Consider the following 16120-nt stretch of genomic DNA (forward strand, 5'->3'; position numbering starts at 1 on the left):
GTAAAAATGAAAGTCGCTTTTGTCAGTGAATGGCATATCACTGTAGGATCTGTATTTATTTCTTGAACGAAAGAAGTATTTATACTAGGAATCACAGGTAAATTTACTATTGTTACTCATAATGTAGTGTGATAGTTAAAATGCAGTACCACAATCAAGACTCTGCCCATGAGCTCAGTTTGATCTCGATATGCTCAGCAGCTGACTCAGCCTTCCACCCTTCTGAGACTGGTAAAGTCAGTACTCAGCTTGTTGGGGGACAATTTACAATTAAACTGTAAACCGCCCAGAGTACTTTAAGTACTAAGAGGTAGTGCATAAGCAACACACTTTGCTTTACTTTGCATGTTTACATATAAACTATGACTTATTCATATTAGCACACAGATACAAAGATGACTTGTAAGCATACATATGAAAGAGCATTATTTTCATTGTTAAGTTATAATTCAGTTGCATGGAGTATGGAAAATCAGTCCCTTACTGAACTTGTTAATGGAACTGAGGAAATTTCATCCCATGCCTTCTTAGAAATTTAGTGCTAAATATAAACATACGACTAACAAAGGAATGCCTGAGGAAGCATTCTTGTGAAAGCTTTCAATGAAGATACAAAAAGGTTTTCCAGTGTTAAAGATAGCAGTCTGCAGAATGTCAGCACAATGAATATGGAAGACAGGCATATTATAGTATTAGAATGGCTATTTTTACTCCAGCTAAAAACATGGAAACATTCTCTTGCTTTTGTTGCCTAGGAGTTACATTTACCTAGAGCCACCATCTTTATTTTTATATATTTAATTGCATGTAATTTCAACTGAAAGCCTTTTGACATATTAACATATTTCCATATAACCATTAATTATCTGTAACTCACACAGCTTTCTTTTTAAGCTGTGTATTTGAAATACATGCCAAATGTTTGCGCATTTCTCAAAAACAAGAAATAATCACATAAAATTAATAAAAATATGGCTAGAAATATTGTGAATCTTTAATGAGGCAGCTGTGTTATTCTTTTTCAGCACATAAAACAAGCCAAAACTAGAAGTACTGTGATACCTTTAATAAGTTTATTTCATAACAAGCTTTCATGGATTACAACCTGCTTCTCAAGAGACACACCTTAAAGTTGTCAAATACTTTCATTGTTTTGGTGAAGCTATCTGATCTACATTAAGGAATGTTATACTCGTTAACCAAATGGGATACTGTTCTTTAGATCACCAAATCTAATACAAAAACACATTCTCTTGCACAAGGACTTCTACAGCAACCATCCCCCTGCCTCAGCTGTCGAGATAGGCATAGGGGATTGGAGGAGATGAATCCCCCTACACCATTTCCCACTGAATCAATGTGTTAAGAACATAATACTTCATAATTACTGCTAAGTGCTTATTGAAAACAAATTTATACAAAAGAGAATCACTGGGTCAGAACAAAGGCTTATTTTGGCCATCATTTTGCTCATTTAGTGGCTAGAAACAGCACCCTCTTGTGTGTGTTTCCCAGCAACTTGGATATACAGTACAGGCAAACTGTCTCTTATACTGGAGGTTATACATTCGCATCTTTCATGGAAAATGATAAAATTATCCTTCATGAACCTGTCCAATCCTCCTTTAAAGTTGGCCAAGGTAGCGGCATCACCTATTATGATTGCAAGATTCCACAGTTAACTATGCATTTTGTGGACAAGTACTTCTTGTAGCTGTCATTTACCTTCTCTATCTTATTTTCCTTTAGTATTCTTAAACTCCACAGCTTCAATTACTGAACTATATCTGTCACTGATTCTCTGCTGATTGGTATACAGTACTTAAAACCTTTTTACTGTGGGGATAAAGCTATTAGCAGCAAATTCCTCGAAACCCTTTTCTGCATTCTTTATTGTCTGCTTGCATTGCTATTGCACTTTTTGTTCCCAAATGAAGCAAAATCACTTCCTGAAAGCAAGAGGTTTTCCTTTAGCAGTTTCTTTGACACAATTTGTTAACCATGCTCATGATCTCTTGGACTTTGTACTTTCTTTCCTGATACAGCATATTCCGAGACAGTGTTGTTGTGCCTTTTGTACAGCCTCCCTGAAAATGTACAGTGGTGCCTCGCAAGACGATTTTAATTTGTTCCATTGAAATCGCTGTCTTGTGAAAACATTGTCTTTTGAAACCCAGTTCCCCATTGGAATGCACTGAAATCCATTTAATGTGTTCCAATTGGGGAAAAAATCACTGTCTTGCGAAAATTATCCATAGAAAACATTGTCTTGCAAAACACAGTTCCCCATACCATATTGGGGAAAAGCAATCCCCTCACCTGCACTGCCTTTGGAAATTCAATGGGTCTCAGATAGCCTTCTCCCTCTTTCTCTCTCCAGCAACAGTTTCTTTGTTGCTGGAGAGAGAAAGAGGGTAAAAGGAGTGAAACCCCCTTCTGTCCCCTGACCCCCCAAGTCATGGTGATCACCTGGCTGCACCTCCCACTCAGTAAAGGGCTGCACAGCCCCAGTCCTGCCAGAGATCAAGAGAGCTCCTCAGTGTTTTGGGGTGCCCTGTGGGACCCCCATCAGGGGCTAGGTGTTCCTCCCACAATCCTCTAGTGCACAGGTATTAGCCGCTGTCAGGCTCTGAAGCTCCAAGACAAGCAAGTGATGGACAGTGGGGAGGATGGGCAGGACGTGTGGATTCACAGAGTACCACTTGAAGAACCATGGCTATAGGTAAGTAACCTCTCTTTCTTCTTTGTGGTCCCTGTGAATGCACATGAATGGGTGACTAGCAAGCTAATTCACCAGATGGAGGGCCATCACACCAACATCGAAGTCAGCACAGCCCTGCCAAAACTCTTCTCCGTGGCCCTGACGTCTAGACGATAGTGTGTGACAAAAGTCAAAGGCGTAGACCAGGTGGCTGCTGGACAGATGTCAGAAACTTCGATACCATGCAGCAAGGCAGTAGAGGTGGCCACCCACCCAAAAATAGATAAGCAGATTAACATACATATACAGTACTGAAGAAATTCCCAGTGTGGTGTGTAGTGGATAGAGTGATAGACCAGGATTCTGGGGAACAGAGTTTGAATCCCCATTTGGCGATGGAAACTCACTGGGGTAGAGGTTTTACCAGAGTGCCAGGTAAAACCACTCCTTAAATATCTCCCTTACCTTGAAAGCCCTCTTAGGGTCGATATAAATCAGTTCCAACTTGACAGCACAGAACACATACAGAGTGAACAAAAGTATTTGTTCAAGCTAGGTACAAGAGTTTAAATTGTATAATAGATATATAATAGATGGTGGGAGATTTAAACCATAAGGGGATAGGAATGGAAAACTCAGAATAGAGAAAACTGACTAGGCAATTGTCATAAAACATGCAAAAATGGGTTGTATTACAAACCTTGCATAAATGAGCAGGTTGACATATGTACTGAGATGAAAATCCTCTGTTCCTGTTCAAACCAATAGGAGAGGAGTATTACTTCCTGATGCACATTTGTTCAGCTGTTTCCATTTAGAATGTCTCTGAAGTTCTTTTGTTCAAGGATGGGCACCTTGAGGTCAAAGCCAGAGTATCTTAGGATACTGAAGCATATACAAAAGACTAATACAGTGGTGCCCCGCATAGCGACGTTAATCCATTCCGGATTAATCGTCGCTATCCGGAACCATCGCAATGCAGGTGGGAAACCCCCATAGAAACACATTAAACTTCGTTTAATGCATTCCTATGGGGCCCAAACTCACCGTTATGCGAAGATCCTCCATAGCGCTGCCATTTTCGCGCCCTCAGTAAGCGAGGAAATCGCGCGAAAATGGTTGTGGCGGCCATTTTGGAACCGCTGATCAGCTGGCCGAAAATGGGGCTGGCACTGGGGCAAGAGGGCAGGGGAAGGCTCCCCCGCCCTCCTCCTGAGCGCACGCCGGCTTTTTTGGCCGGCTGACCGGCCTGTGCTTGGCCAGGAGGGTGGGGGAAGGCTCCTCCTCCCGAGCGCACCCCTGCTTTTTTGGCCGGCGCTTGGCCAGGAGGGCGGAGGAAGGCTCCTTCTCCCGAGCGCACCCCTGCTTGTTCGGCCGGCTGACCGGCCGGCGCTTGGCCAGGAGGGCGGGGGAAGGTTCCCCCGCCCTCCCTCCCCAGCGCCCTCCAGCATTTTCCCCCAGCTGACTGGCGGGAGCTTTGGAAGGTCCGAAGCCCCACTGGTCAGCTGGGGGAAAATGGGGCCTATGGGGAAAAATCGCAAAGCGATTTTCCCTTTAGGGAACACCGCAATGCGATCAACAAAAGTGATCGCAAACTCTTCTTCGCTATGCGGATTCGTCGTTAAACGGGGCGCCCGTTAAGCGAGGCACTACCGTATATGATTTTATGTGGCAATAACCCACTTGTCTTATGGTGATGCTATGAATTAATGATCTCCAAAAGCTACTACCATAACAGACCAGTACAGGTCTTGCAAAACAAAGTGTGTTACTTCCTTAATTCAATCAGTCCATTTCAGGTTAGGCCTTCTTCTTTTCCTATCACCTTCCACTTTTCCTAGCATTATTCTCTTTTTCTAGCGAATCTTATCTTTTCACATGTCCAAAACTATCAGTTAGAATTCAGGCTTCATTTGATTTAGAGCCCCTTTTTTTCCTTTGGTGGCAATCAATAGTATCTGTAAAGCTTATAGCACACTCCATAAAAGTCCATTTTCTTCCTGTTAAGTTGTCTTCATTGGCCAGCTTTCATATCCATACATAGTAATTAGGAACACACCAATGATCCTGGCCTATCCAGCAGCACATTCTTACACTGAAAAATCTTTCCCAGTTCTTTCTCAGCTCTCTTTCCAATTCCCAGCTGTTTTTGAATATTGGTTGTCTTCTGATTTTGGCTGCAGTTTCCATATGGTCTGATGCCTTTTGATTAATGATTTCTTAATCCCAAATTGCATTAAGATGGCTGGATAGCTTAAGTGGTTTAGGTCTCTCTACAAGTAGAGCCACTCTGTGCAGCCTTAAGCAAGTCCTGGGAAATCCTCAGAAGAAAGGAATGGTAAACCACGTCTAAATATTCTGTAGTTGGAAAAGCCTGAAAAGGGACGCCACAAGTCAGAACTGACTTAATGGCACATCATCACCATCATCATTACATGCAGAAGGGGCCATAATTTCTGGGATTTTTTTTTTACCAGGACTGCATTTCAAGAATATTAATATCATAGTTATGTTTGAGGGCAATAGCAAAATTGGTAATGTTATTTTCAACCCCTTTTCAGTTACACTGAATATGAAATTTGTCTTTTTTACATTATCTGCATAATGGATTATGGTTGTCATTGAACTATCCACTGCATGACTCAAATCTCTTTTCTGAACAGTCACTGTTAGATCAGATCTCATCAGTACAACACTATCTATTGATTAACTGATTGCCTACTCACTGACTGATTGCCCCATCAACATTAAATACTGGCTGAAATCTTGTTGTTTAGTATAGCAGTTGCACTAGAGTAGGCTCACTGAATTAGAGGGGATTTAGCAAATCAATTACTGTGCAAATTCCATTGATTTAAATGAGTCCACTCTAGTTGTGATCCACTATGCTAAGGTAAGTTGCAAGCAGAGTAGGCCTGTTTGAATCAATGGAGCATATGGGCAATAGGCAACAGGATTTCAGCCATGTATCATTTTAATCCCCGTGGCACTTACTTTGAAACCTGTTTGGACTCTTCTGAATTGATTTTTATTCTCATCACTGTAAATAATTTGGTGTTGACAGCACACTTGGCTCACCGCTATTGTGCATCATTTATGAATGAATCAAAAAGCAACAGGCTCAATAAAAGTCTTGGGGAACCCCGCTGTATACTTCCTCTCTTGCAAGAAATGACTATTTATTCCAACTCTACTTTTAAAAAAAACTTTCTGTAACAGGACTTTTCCTTTGCTATGACTGAAGACCTTACACATCAGACTATTTGCCTTTCTTCACTACTTCAGGTCTGCATACCTGGCTCTAAGGAACTTGGCTCCATTCCCTAAAGGCCAGAAGTTCACTTCAGTAAAGCATAGATACAAGATCACAGATCTGCAGCAATTTGCACAGTGCTAGACTGTCCTACATTACAACCACTTGAAACTACAATTTAAGAACCGAACCTTACTTCTAAGAAGATTATTATGGTCAGGATGTATATTTCTGTTCTTAAATTATAGCCCATACGGTTCAATTATTTTTAACATAAACATGTTTATGAATACTAGTATGACAACAATTTACAGTAAGATTCCACAATTCTTGTTTCACACATGCTGTCAGCTCAAGGTGAAGATGCTGATGACTGGCAGAGATTACACCAACTGTCAGATGGCTGTGAGATTTTCTTGCTCCATGCTCAGATCACAGGAATCCATGAAATGAAAATTCAAAGAATATGATTCTGGAGAGCTGCAGATCAGAGTGCCAGGCGAAGCACTTTGATGACTACTGCTATACTACATTCACCATTAGACCCCCTTGCTTCCGTGCACTTCGCTTGCAACCCTTTTCAGTTAATTCAGCAGTTGTTAGACAGTCCCAATTATTCTGAAGGAATACTAAAAGATGTCAAGAAAAAATGCTCAAGAAGTGACATATAATCATGCACAAAAGGCACTGCTGAATTGTTAGTGTTTCAAAACCAAACAGAACTGGCACCGCTCTGTTCCCTGCAGCTTTAACGGGATTAAGAAAATCTTCAAGGAATATAAGTAATCCCACAGCATGATTCTAAACACTCTATTGTATTTGAGAATTTTCCAGAATGACATGCTGCTTAAAACTTAGTAGAAACAGAAATTTAGTAAGACTTTTAAAATCTGAAAAGAAGACATGTTTAATTCTTACTTTCTACATCTTATAAGTGTCTGTTTATGTATGTCTGATGGCTGATTAGATATGAATTATCCAAATAACTGAGTCAAGTATTTTACTGTACTTCACTGGGCAGACAGAATAAGCAAAGAGCATTTCTTGCCATTTATTTAGTTCATCAGTTTTACAGAAATGTGTTCTATGCTTCTCTTATAGTTCAACTACTCAAGGTGTTCTAAATCAGGGGTCATCAACCCCCGGTCTGTGGCCCGGTGCCGGTCCGTGGGCCTGCCGGAACTGGGCCGCGGATATGGATCTCCACCCCCTGCACACATGCGGGTGTGTGTGTCATGCTCATGCAGTGGGTGTGTCATGCCCACCGCATGAGCGTGGGAGTGCCCTTGCCTCCCTGCACATGGAGCTCGCTCCCCCCAACCAGTCCGTGGCCCCAAAAAGGTTGGGGACTGCTATTCTAAATCACTGGTTCTTAACCTTTGTTACTCAGATGTTTTTGGACTGCAACTCCCAGAAGCCTTCACCATCAGCTCTGCTGGCTGGGGTTTCTGGGAGTTGCAGTTCAAAAACACCTGAGTTACAAAGGATAAGAACCACTGTTCTAAATAACACAATTTGAGCAAAAAGAGGTAAAATGTCTGCAATATGAAAATGAACCTTAATTCTTATGTAACGCTGAATATGTAAAGAAACTCATTTTTCTCCATGAGAAAGGGACTTTAATAATGCCCAATTCAGTGGGAAAGGTGGAAGGCAGCAGGAAAAGGAAGACCAAAAATGGGACAGATTGACTTCCTAAAGGAAGCCACAGGCCTGAGTCTATAAAGCTGAACAGGGCTATTCAGGACAAGACATTATGGACAGCGCTCATGTATAGGGTCATCATAAATCGGAAACAATCTGATGACACATAATGACAACAGAATTCAGTAATGCATAATTCTGTAACAGGATTGGTGACAATGTGTTATGAAAAACCAGAATTTAAAATATAGTGAAGTCCCATTTTTAAATCCCTTTAAACTTATTCTGTTAAACTATTTCTTACAGTATGCCATCAAACATAAATAAGCTATAAATTCTGTGAATTGGGAGGTACTGTATATATACACAGGAAGGTCAAACTACAATGCTTTGACAAAATTACGCTTTGTCAGAATCAATCACTTCTTTTATAGCCCAGATCAACTAACACCACCTCAAATCTCTGAAATAGTCTCCTACATACACTCTTCTATATTCTTACCTTTCCATCAAAATACAACTATGATTTTGCTCCATTTTATCTCTTACCGTTGTTTTCTGTCATTCCCTATTCCACAGCTTGGATCTGTGAGCAAACTGTACTGCAACTAATCATCTCATTCTTAACAACAGCTTACATGTTCAGCAAAACCCAATCAGAATCTGTAGTGACCAGAAATTGCAGTGGCAGAATTTGCATTATCAAAGTTTATTCATAATAATGAGGCAATAATTCTAATTTTTCCTTTCCAATCAAATTTTGCTACAGGTTGAAACCATCTGGGGCAGAGATAGGGAATGTGTATTCCTCCAAGCGTTGTTGGGATTTAATACCCACCATTCATCATCACTGCCTAGTTTGATGGTTAACTGCAGCCAAACATCATCTGGACAGATTTCTATCCTGGATGTGGGCAATAATTTACTGTAGCTAAACTCACTGTTACAACTCTTTCTGCTCCACACTCTGCAAGATTGTTAGAATGATGCTAAGTCATCACTTGTTCCTAGAGACTTTGAGAGGGACATGGAAATAGTGCCTGATAACTGGAGGAAAGACCATTAGCAAGCCATAATGATCACTACTGAGACTAGCACCATACTGCTTCTAGTGCATTCCCATTACATTGCATGTTTTTGTCCTCCTGCTTCTGTAACTGTCTGCCTATTGAAGCTATACTTGATGCTTCTGAAGAAGTGGCCAAAGCTTATGTGAACTAATCTTTCAGGTGCCACTCTCTGTTGTTTCTGCTGATGGCCAGTGTGATTCCCCTACCCTATATCAGCCAAAACAGAAGGGGTCAGCTAGCCTACGCATTAAGAAGTAGCACTAAAATGCAATTCCATATCCTGAACCTAGATTATGAGCAAATTAAGCAGAAGCATTTTGTTGAGGACATGGAACACTTTCCTTATACACCTAAGCAATCTGATCTGGCTAAAAAGCAACGCCTATGCCAAGGAAAACATAAACTACTCTAATAAATATAAATGAAGAGAATGATAAATATCTATAATTATAGCCCTAGCAGAATTCCTGTACTTGCCCAAACTACTTAGTCTAAAAAGACCTGATCAAATAATACCAGCCATTTTGATATGTTGGATGAAAGGAAATTAGAAACCACATATTATCACTAGAATCTTATTAAAGTTCAAGAAGCTGTCATGGGCATACACAATAAGTAATATATATAAGGAGCACAGAGAAAATACTTCAACACAAAAGTATGGATAACATTCTTTAAAATAAACAGAACACTGTTTATTGAATTTCTAGACCTCCTGCATTACTTATATCAGAAGTATGTAACTCAAATTCTGTCAAATTAGTTTTCCTTTGTTGTTGTTCCCTCTTGTAACATAATCTTGTAACACTCTGATATAAAAAGAGGCAGATATTATAATATACTAAATTGTGAGGAATGTCACCAGAGGATTACTATCAGGACAGACATTCTAAATTTAATGAGACAAACTTTAAAAACAGACATTGAAAATACATAAATTACACATGGATTAGAAATTACCCCACTGATGTCAAGATGATGATGTCATCATCTTGAAGCATTCCCATTAACTGCAATAAAATGTAGACTGCATTTCTAACAATGGATTCCAATATCATTTGTAGGGGCTTCCCTTGCTTTTCTTCTCCACCACCACATGCCCCTCAGTTTTCTTCCTATTGTCCAGGAAGACACAGAGTACTGGATATAACCCAAACTGACATCCACTCACTTTTGTCAGATAACCACAGTAAAACTTAAGAAAGGGATCTGTAGCACGTCTCAATTAACAGCAAACCGGACATCAGCAAGCCCTAGCGATATGTTGGTTGACTCTTCCCACCAACATTGGGGTGGGGGGGGGGGGACACCACATGGCACTTTGTTGAGAGATGGCCAGAATGAGTTTGTGGAAAGGGGAGAGTTAGCCCAAAAGAAAGGTTAAAAAAAACAGACACAAATAAATGTGGTTATAATGTTTTTAAGCATAGCAATCTAAAGGTGATGAGAAATAAAGTGTTAGTTGTACAATGCAAAGCCCCAAGGACTTCTTTTGCATTAATGAGCTGGTATACGATTTTTTTCCTACTGTTTGGATTACTAAAAAGATATTTAAACTTCCAAGGATAGTTTAAAATTCTAATTGGGTTCTTAGCTCCTGGATAACTGGGTTAGAGAATTTTAACCTATGAAATGTAAAAAGAAAAATCCTCATTTACTTCATACTAATTACTGGTCAGACAGAGAATCAATTCTGTACTGATTCACAGCAGAGAGCTAGTAATGAGCATTTCTAGCTTTCACAGAATTAGTGGTCTAATGGGGAACATGCTGTGAGCAAATGGAATACAATTTGCTAGTAGAGATTTACAATAAATTGCAATGTCACAAGTAACTAACAGCTGAAGAAAAGTCTCCCTCATTCCCCTCCCTGCCCGAGCCTTGATTCACATTTCCAGGGATATAGTGTTATTGCTTTTATGCCTTGGTATTGTATGTAGCTCATCTTTCTGAAAGGATCCAGCACCACAGTGGATGATGCAAGTGCCCCACAGTCAGAGTCTACTGCCAAATTCTCAAAGTGCTGATTTGGACAACTGTTAGGGGAGAGGCTGATCAATTGTTTGGGAATATGCATTTAAGTTTTATCCACAGAACAGCTGGGAACAGCATAATGACACTTCCAGATAAATTCCAGTCAAGATAGTTACCACGTCCATATGCACATGCCAGAAAGAATATTATCCTGAGAAGTGAATATGCTCTGAATCTCAAGGGGATCCTCAGCTACCTCGGACCAACCAGTGAATGTAATTGAGAGATGCTTGTTTTGAGAAGATGCCTGCTGACAGAGACATGGACCCTGAAAAACTGTCAGGTTTGCTCAAAGGCAAACAGTTGGAATGAAATCGAAGAAGTAAACACCAAAGAAATTTTGTAATTTATGTCCTTGTTCCATCTAAAGTGAATCTTGTAATTACTTAGTGACAAACAACGCTGTGTTTGTATCTTTTAATGTTCTTTTAATCACAACATACTTTATCCTCTTGTTGAAGTTACTGTATTAGGCCATTTTCTCTAGAGCAGGGGTCCCCAACCCCTGGTCTGCAGCCCGGTGCTGGTCCATCCCACCCACCCTGCACGCACTCCCCCGCACAGCTCCTTTGTGCATGCAAGCAAACTTGCACCCACGTGAGCGCCCGCGCCCACACCCTTCGCACACCCAGACAAGTGTGCATGCGCCTGCGCGAGGGCCCCCTGTTCCTTTGTGCATGAGCGCGGGGTGTGTGCACCCCGCCTTCCCCAACTGGTCCGTGGTGTTAAAAAGATTGGGGATCACTGCTCTAGAGGACTTAGGTTACTCATGAAAAACAGATTGCCCATCCAGTCCACTAATATGTTCCACTATGGGTATTTTATAAGGATAACTGGGTGGAAGGGGTAGCTCGAAAAAGAAAAAAAGGCTTTACACTACAATCCCGTGCACACTTGTGTGGAAATAAGCCCTTCTGAACGCTACATAATTTACTTCTCAGTAGACATGTATAGAATGTCATTGTTGAGTATGAAGTTGTAGTTGTTGTTTTCTAAGAGACAGAGGTGTTTGTGCAAGAATATCAAGCAAAATCCAAAGAAACAAAACAAAACAAGACAAAACAAAAACATGTGGCACCTTGAAAACTATTATATTTTTATATGAGGTTTCGTGGACACATCCACTTCATCTGACAACAAATGGTTGCTTTTGATATTGTGCACTACAGTGGTGCCTCGCTTAGCGAGCGCACCGTACAACGACGAATCCGTATAGCGATCCCCCTTTTCGGGATCGCTATACGGAGCACCCAATCGCCGCACCTCGCTTTGCGACGATTGGGTGTCCGGCGGCCATTTTGGAGCCGCCGATCAGCTGATCGGCGGCTCCAAAATGGGCGCTGGAGGACCCAAAATGGCCCAGCGCTGTGTTTTCGCGCCCTCGGCAAGCGAGGGGAGGGCGCGAAAACGCGGCGTGGGGCCATTTCGGGTCCGTTTTGAAGCCGCAAAACAGCTGTTTTGTGGCTTCAAAACGGCCACGGACGACCCGAAATGGCCCCGCGCCGCGTTTTCGCGCCCTCCCCTCGCTTGCCAAGGGCGCGAAAACGCGGCACGGGGCCATTTCGGGTCCGTTTTGAAGCCGCAAAACAGCTGTTTTGCGGCTTCAAAACGACCCGAAATGGCCCCCCGCAGCGTTTTCGCGCCCTCGGCAAGCGAGGGGAGGGCGCGAAAATGGCTGCCCGGGGCCAGGAAACTTCTCTAAGTGGGAAGTTTAGGGCCGATTTGGAACGCATTAAATGTAGTTTAATGCGTTCCAATGGCTTTTTACTTCCCGCTTAGTGAAGATTTCGTATAGCGAAGGTTAATCCGGAACGGATTAACCTCGCTATGCGGGGCACCACTGTATTGCTAATGTGATCTATGCCCTCTTTTGCCAACAATGCCCCTCTGTACTCTACATAGGACAAACAGGACAATCTCTACAAAAACGAGGCAATGGTCACAAATTTGACATCAGAAGCCACAAACAAAGAAACCTATTTCCAGCCATTTCAATCTACCAGGACACTCCATGGAAAATTTGAAAGTCACTATTTTAGAACAGAATCATTACAAATCAAGAATACAGAGGGAAACAGCTGAGTAATCTTAATTGATTAGATAGGTGGGATATAAATAAAATAAATAAATAAATAAAATTTATACTCATGATGGACACCCATATAAATGGACTGAATATAAACTTAGGTTTCTTAAGCCATTACCAAATATAATACTTCTCCTATTACCTACCGCCACTGTTATTTTTCTCACAACTGCCAAGCCTATCTTTCATCACAAGGCTCAAAAAAAGAAGGTTACTTACCCGTAACCATAGTTCTTCAAGTGGTCCTCTGTGAATTCACACATATGGGTATTGTCCGTGCATGTGCTGACGATCCTGGAAGATTCTAGAGCTAAAAGTAACAATTTTATGGTGTGATCTCCCATGAGGCAGTGCTCCTCCCACTCACCGTTCCCCTCAGTTCCTAGGATATGTCCGCCGGGCAAAAGTTATGGAATTATTAAATTATTAAAGTGCCGTGACGGACAGAGGGGAGGATGGGTGGGTAGTATGAATTTACAGAGGACCACTCGAAGAACTATGGTTACAGTTAAGTAACCTTCTTTTCTTCATTGTGGCCTCTGTGAATGCACACATATGGGTGACAAGCAAGCTTCACTTACCGGCAGGTGGGACGTCATGGTAGGAAGGAAGCTAAGACAGTTCTGCCAAATCTGGCATCAGTGTGTGCCCTGACATCTAGCTGGTAGTGTTTGACAAAGGTGGACGGGGTGGACCAGGTTGCAGCACGGCAGATGTCTGGAATGTCTGTGCCATGTTGGAAGGCAACTGACGTGGAAAGAGCTCTGATGGAATGTCCCTTCAGTTGGTGGTTTCCCTGACAGTTGGTAAGCAAGGGATATAGATTGCACTATCCATCTGGAGATGGATTGTGAAGATGATGGACCCTGGTATTGATTCCTTGCCTAACAGGGTTTTTACAATAAGTAGTTGATACGTTGTCACCCGAAGAGGCTGCTAGATACGAAGGTATAAAAACTGACATTTTACACACTTTAAATCTAATGGAAGAAGCATATAGGAAAAGATTTAGGGAGTTGAGAATGAAGCCAGACACATATCCGAGACCGTTAACACAAAGAATGAAGGCTAATTTGATATGGTGGTTGAGACCTGATGAAAAGTTGAAAGAACATATATTAGAGACATTAGTAATAGAACAATTAGTAACGACGTTGAGCGGTAATATCAAAAGTTGGGTGCAGAAGAACCATCTGAAGCAGCTAGGCAGTGGTGTCGAACTGTGGCCCTCCAGATGTTCTTGGACTTCAACTCCCAGAAGCCTTCACCACCACCTCTGCTGGCCAGGATTTCTGGGAGTTGAAGGCCAAGAACATCTGGAGGGCCACAGTTCGACACCACTGAGCTAGAGGAAGCGATCCACCTGGTGGAGGATTTCTGTAATGCAGAGGACTATAACAGAGAAAGTCCCTCCTCCTGGGAGTGTAATTGCAGAAGAGAAAAGATGGTGTCAGGCAACAACCCAGGGTCTCTCCAACGTGGAGTTGCTGGTGACGGAACATCTGCATGAGGGTGAGGGAGAGTGTTCGAACCGATGGCCTCCAAACCTATAAGACCAATCAACTTCAAATCACAGCTTGCTGAGTTTACAGACCGATGGAAGAGATGCAGAGTTGGATGACTGGTTTGTTTCGAGTGTGGGGCAGAAGGCCATGTATGTCGGAATTGCTCTGGGACAGATTGCTCGTGGGTGGAACAACAGACGGAGACATTACAGATGCAAGGGTCTGAACGGAATGGATGGGAGGTGGCTGAGCAGGTTAATGGACAAGTGAAGAAAACACTGGTAGATACAGGATGTGGGAAAACCCTTGTAAGAAATTTGGAAGGGGTTGTTCTGGCAGAGAGCTTAACAGTGACTTGCATACATGGGGACACCAAAACATATAAGATGGGCAGACGTAGAAATTGGAGGGGTATGAAGGAAGTTAAAAATTGGGTTGTACCGGGACTATCGTGGGAAATGTTGCTGGGAAGAGACTGGGTGGGAACCCATAAACTGTTGAAATTAAGAGAGGTATTGCAAGGAGAATGTACAGAAAGAGAAATCGAAACTGACTTTTTACAGGAGACCTCGCAGAGATTATGGCAGCAAGACGACTCAACTCTACAAGAGAGCTTGGAGAAAGCAGGGGAGGCAGGGAGTGTATCTGTGGGAAGTGTGGGATTTGATATGCATGATGGGTTGTTGTATTACGTGGATGTAGAATGGAACAGACAATTAGTAGTACCCTTGGAATGGAGAAAATATCCTGCAATTGGCTCATGATATTTCAATGGCTGGACATTTGTCCTTACAAAAAATATTACCTCGAATCTCGCACCACCCCTCTCTCCTTTCCTTCCTGTCATCTTTGCCAAGGCCTGGTGTGTTTTCTTTCTCCTAAGGAATTTTTACAACAGAGCCCTAAAACAACAGAAGCCATAAATTGCTGCATGTAAATGTAATGTGTATCCAAGAGCCAATCAATATTTTGTATGAAACTGGTATTTCATTTAACATTTCCTTCTGTTTCCATAGGTCTGACAAAGTGGATGTGTTCACAAAAGATCACATTAAAATATAACAGCTACTCTTTAAGGTAACATTTTTTATCTTGTCTCGTTTTGTTTCTTTGGATTTTGCCTGATATGAAATTTTATTCTGTGTATGGGACATTTCAGAATACTAATTATAAAGAACAATTTTCATTGTAGCAGGTACTGCATCGTGCGAACTCCACACTGAATATATATGAGAATTGTGCCACCACCTATAACCAATTAAAGGATTAAGCATTCTCAACAAATCTACAGCACACAAGGGAAAAGAGGCATCAAGATTCTATCACGAAAAGGCAAAAAGCTAATAGAACTTCACTATCCATCATATGTTCCACTTCTAAGAGAAAAACAAAAATACTGAACAGTTGTTTGGAGCTATCCTGCTTTCAAAAGGAAGTACTATTTAGTTATCAATTACCCCACACGTCTGCCTACCAAATCCAAGTTATCAAGGTACAAGGACGTTAAGTTGAAGGGAGGACATGTACTGCAAAGTTGTACACTTAGCTCATTTTTTGTTTGTGTAAGTCATCTAAAATTTACCACTAATGCAATTCTCAATCCTGTAATGCTTCCCACTTTACAACACAGGTAGAAATTATATAAAAATCAGTGCATGACAGTAAGCTAAGCTAAGCAAAGTGTACTGCTTATATACCATCCCATAGTGCTTAAAGCACTCTCTGGATGATTTACAATTTTATTATGCAGTCTACAAATTACCACCACCCCCATCCCAGGCAAGCTGGGTACTGATTTTACCAACCCATCTATGTATCACTTTCCTC

At 41.6% G+C, this 16120-nt stretch overlaps 1 protein-coding gene across 50 annotated transcripts in view; it reads right to left on the reverse strand.

Annotated features, from left to right (window-relative positions):
- BBX (BBX high mobility group box domain containing) overlaps positions 1-16120 on the reverse strand; it is a 164152-nt gene that overhangs the window by 52525 nt on the left and 95507 nt on the right. For 2 of the 50 annotated variants that reach the window (XM_078389866.1, XM_078389865.1), the window contains one exon: positions 3402-3453. The exons of the other annotated variants lie outside the window; for them this stretch is intronic. In XM_078389866.1, coding sequence (XP_078245992.1) covers positions 3402-3453 — 52 coding nt within the window. The remainder of the gene's footprint in view (positions 1-3401; positions 3454-16120) is intronic. 50 annotated transcript variants of the gene reach the window in all.

Source organism: Pogona vitticeps, chromosome 3 (genome assembly GCF_051106095.1).
Source record: "Pogona vitticeps strain Pit_001003342236 chromosome 3, PviZW2.1, whole genome shotgun sequence".
NCBI lineage: Eukaryota > Metazoa > Chordata > Lepidosauria > Squamata > Agamidae > Pogona > Pogona vitticeps.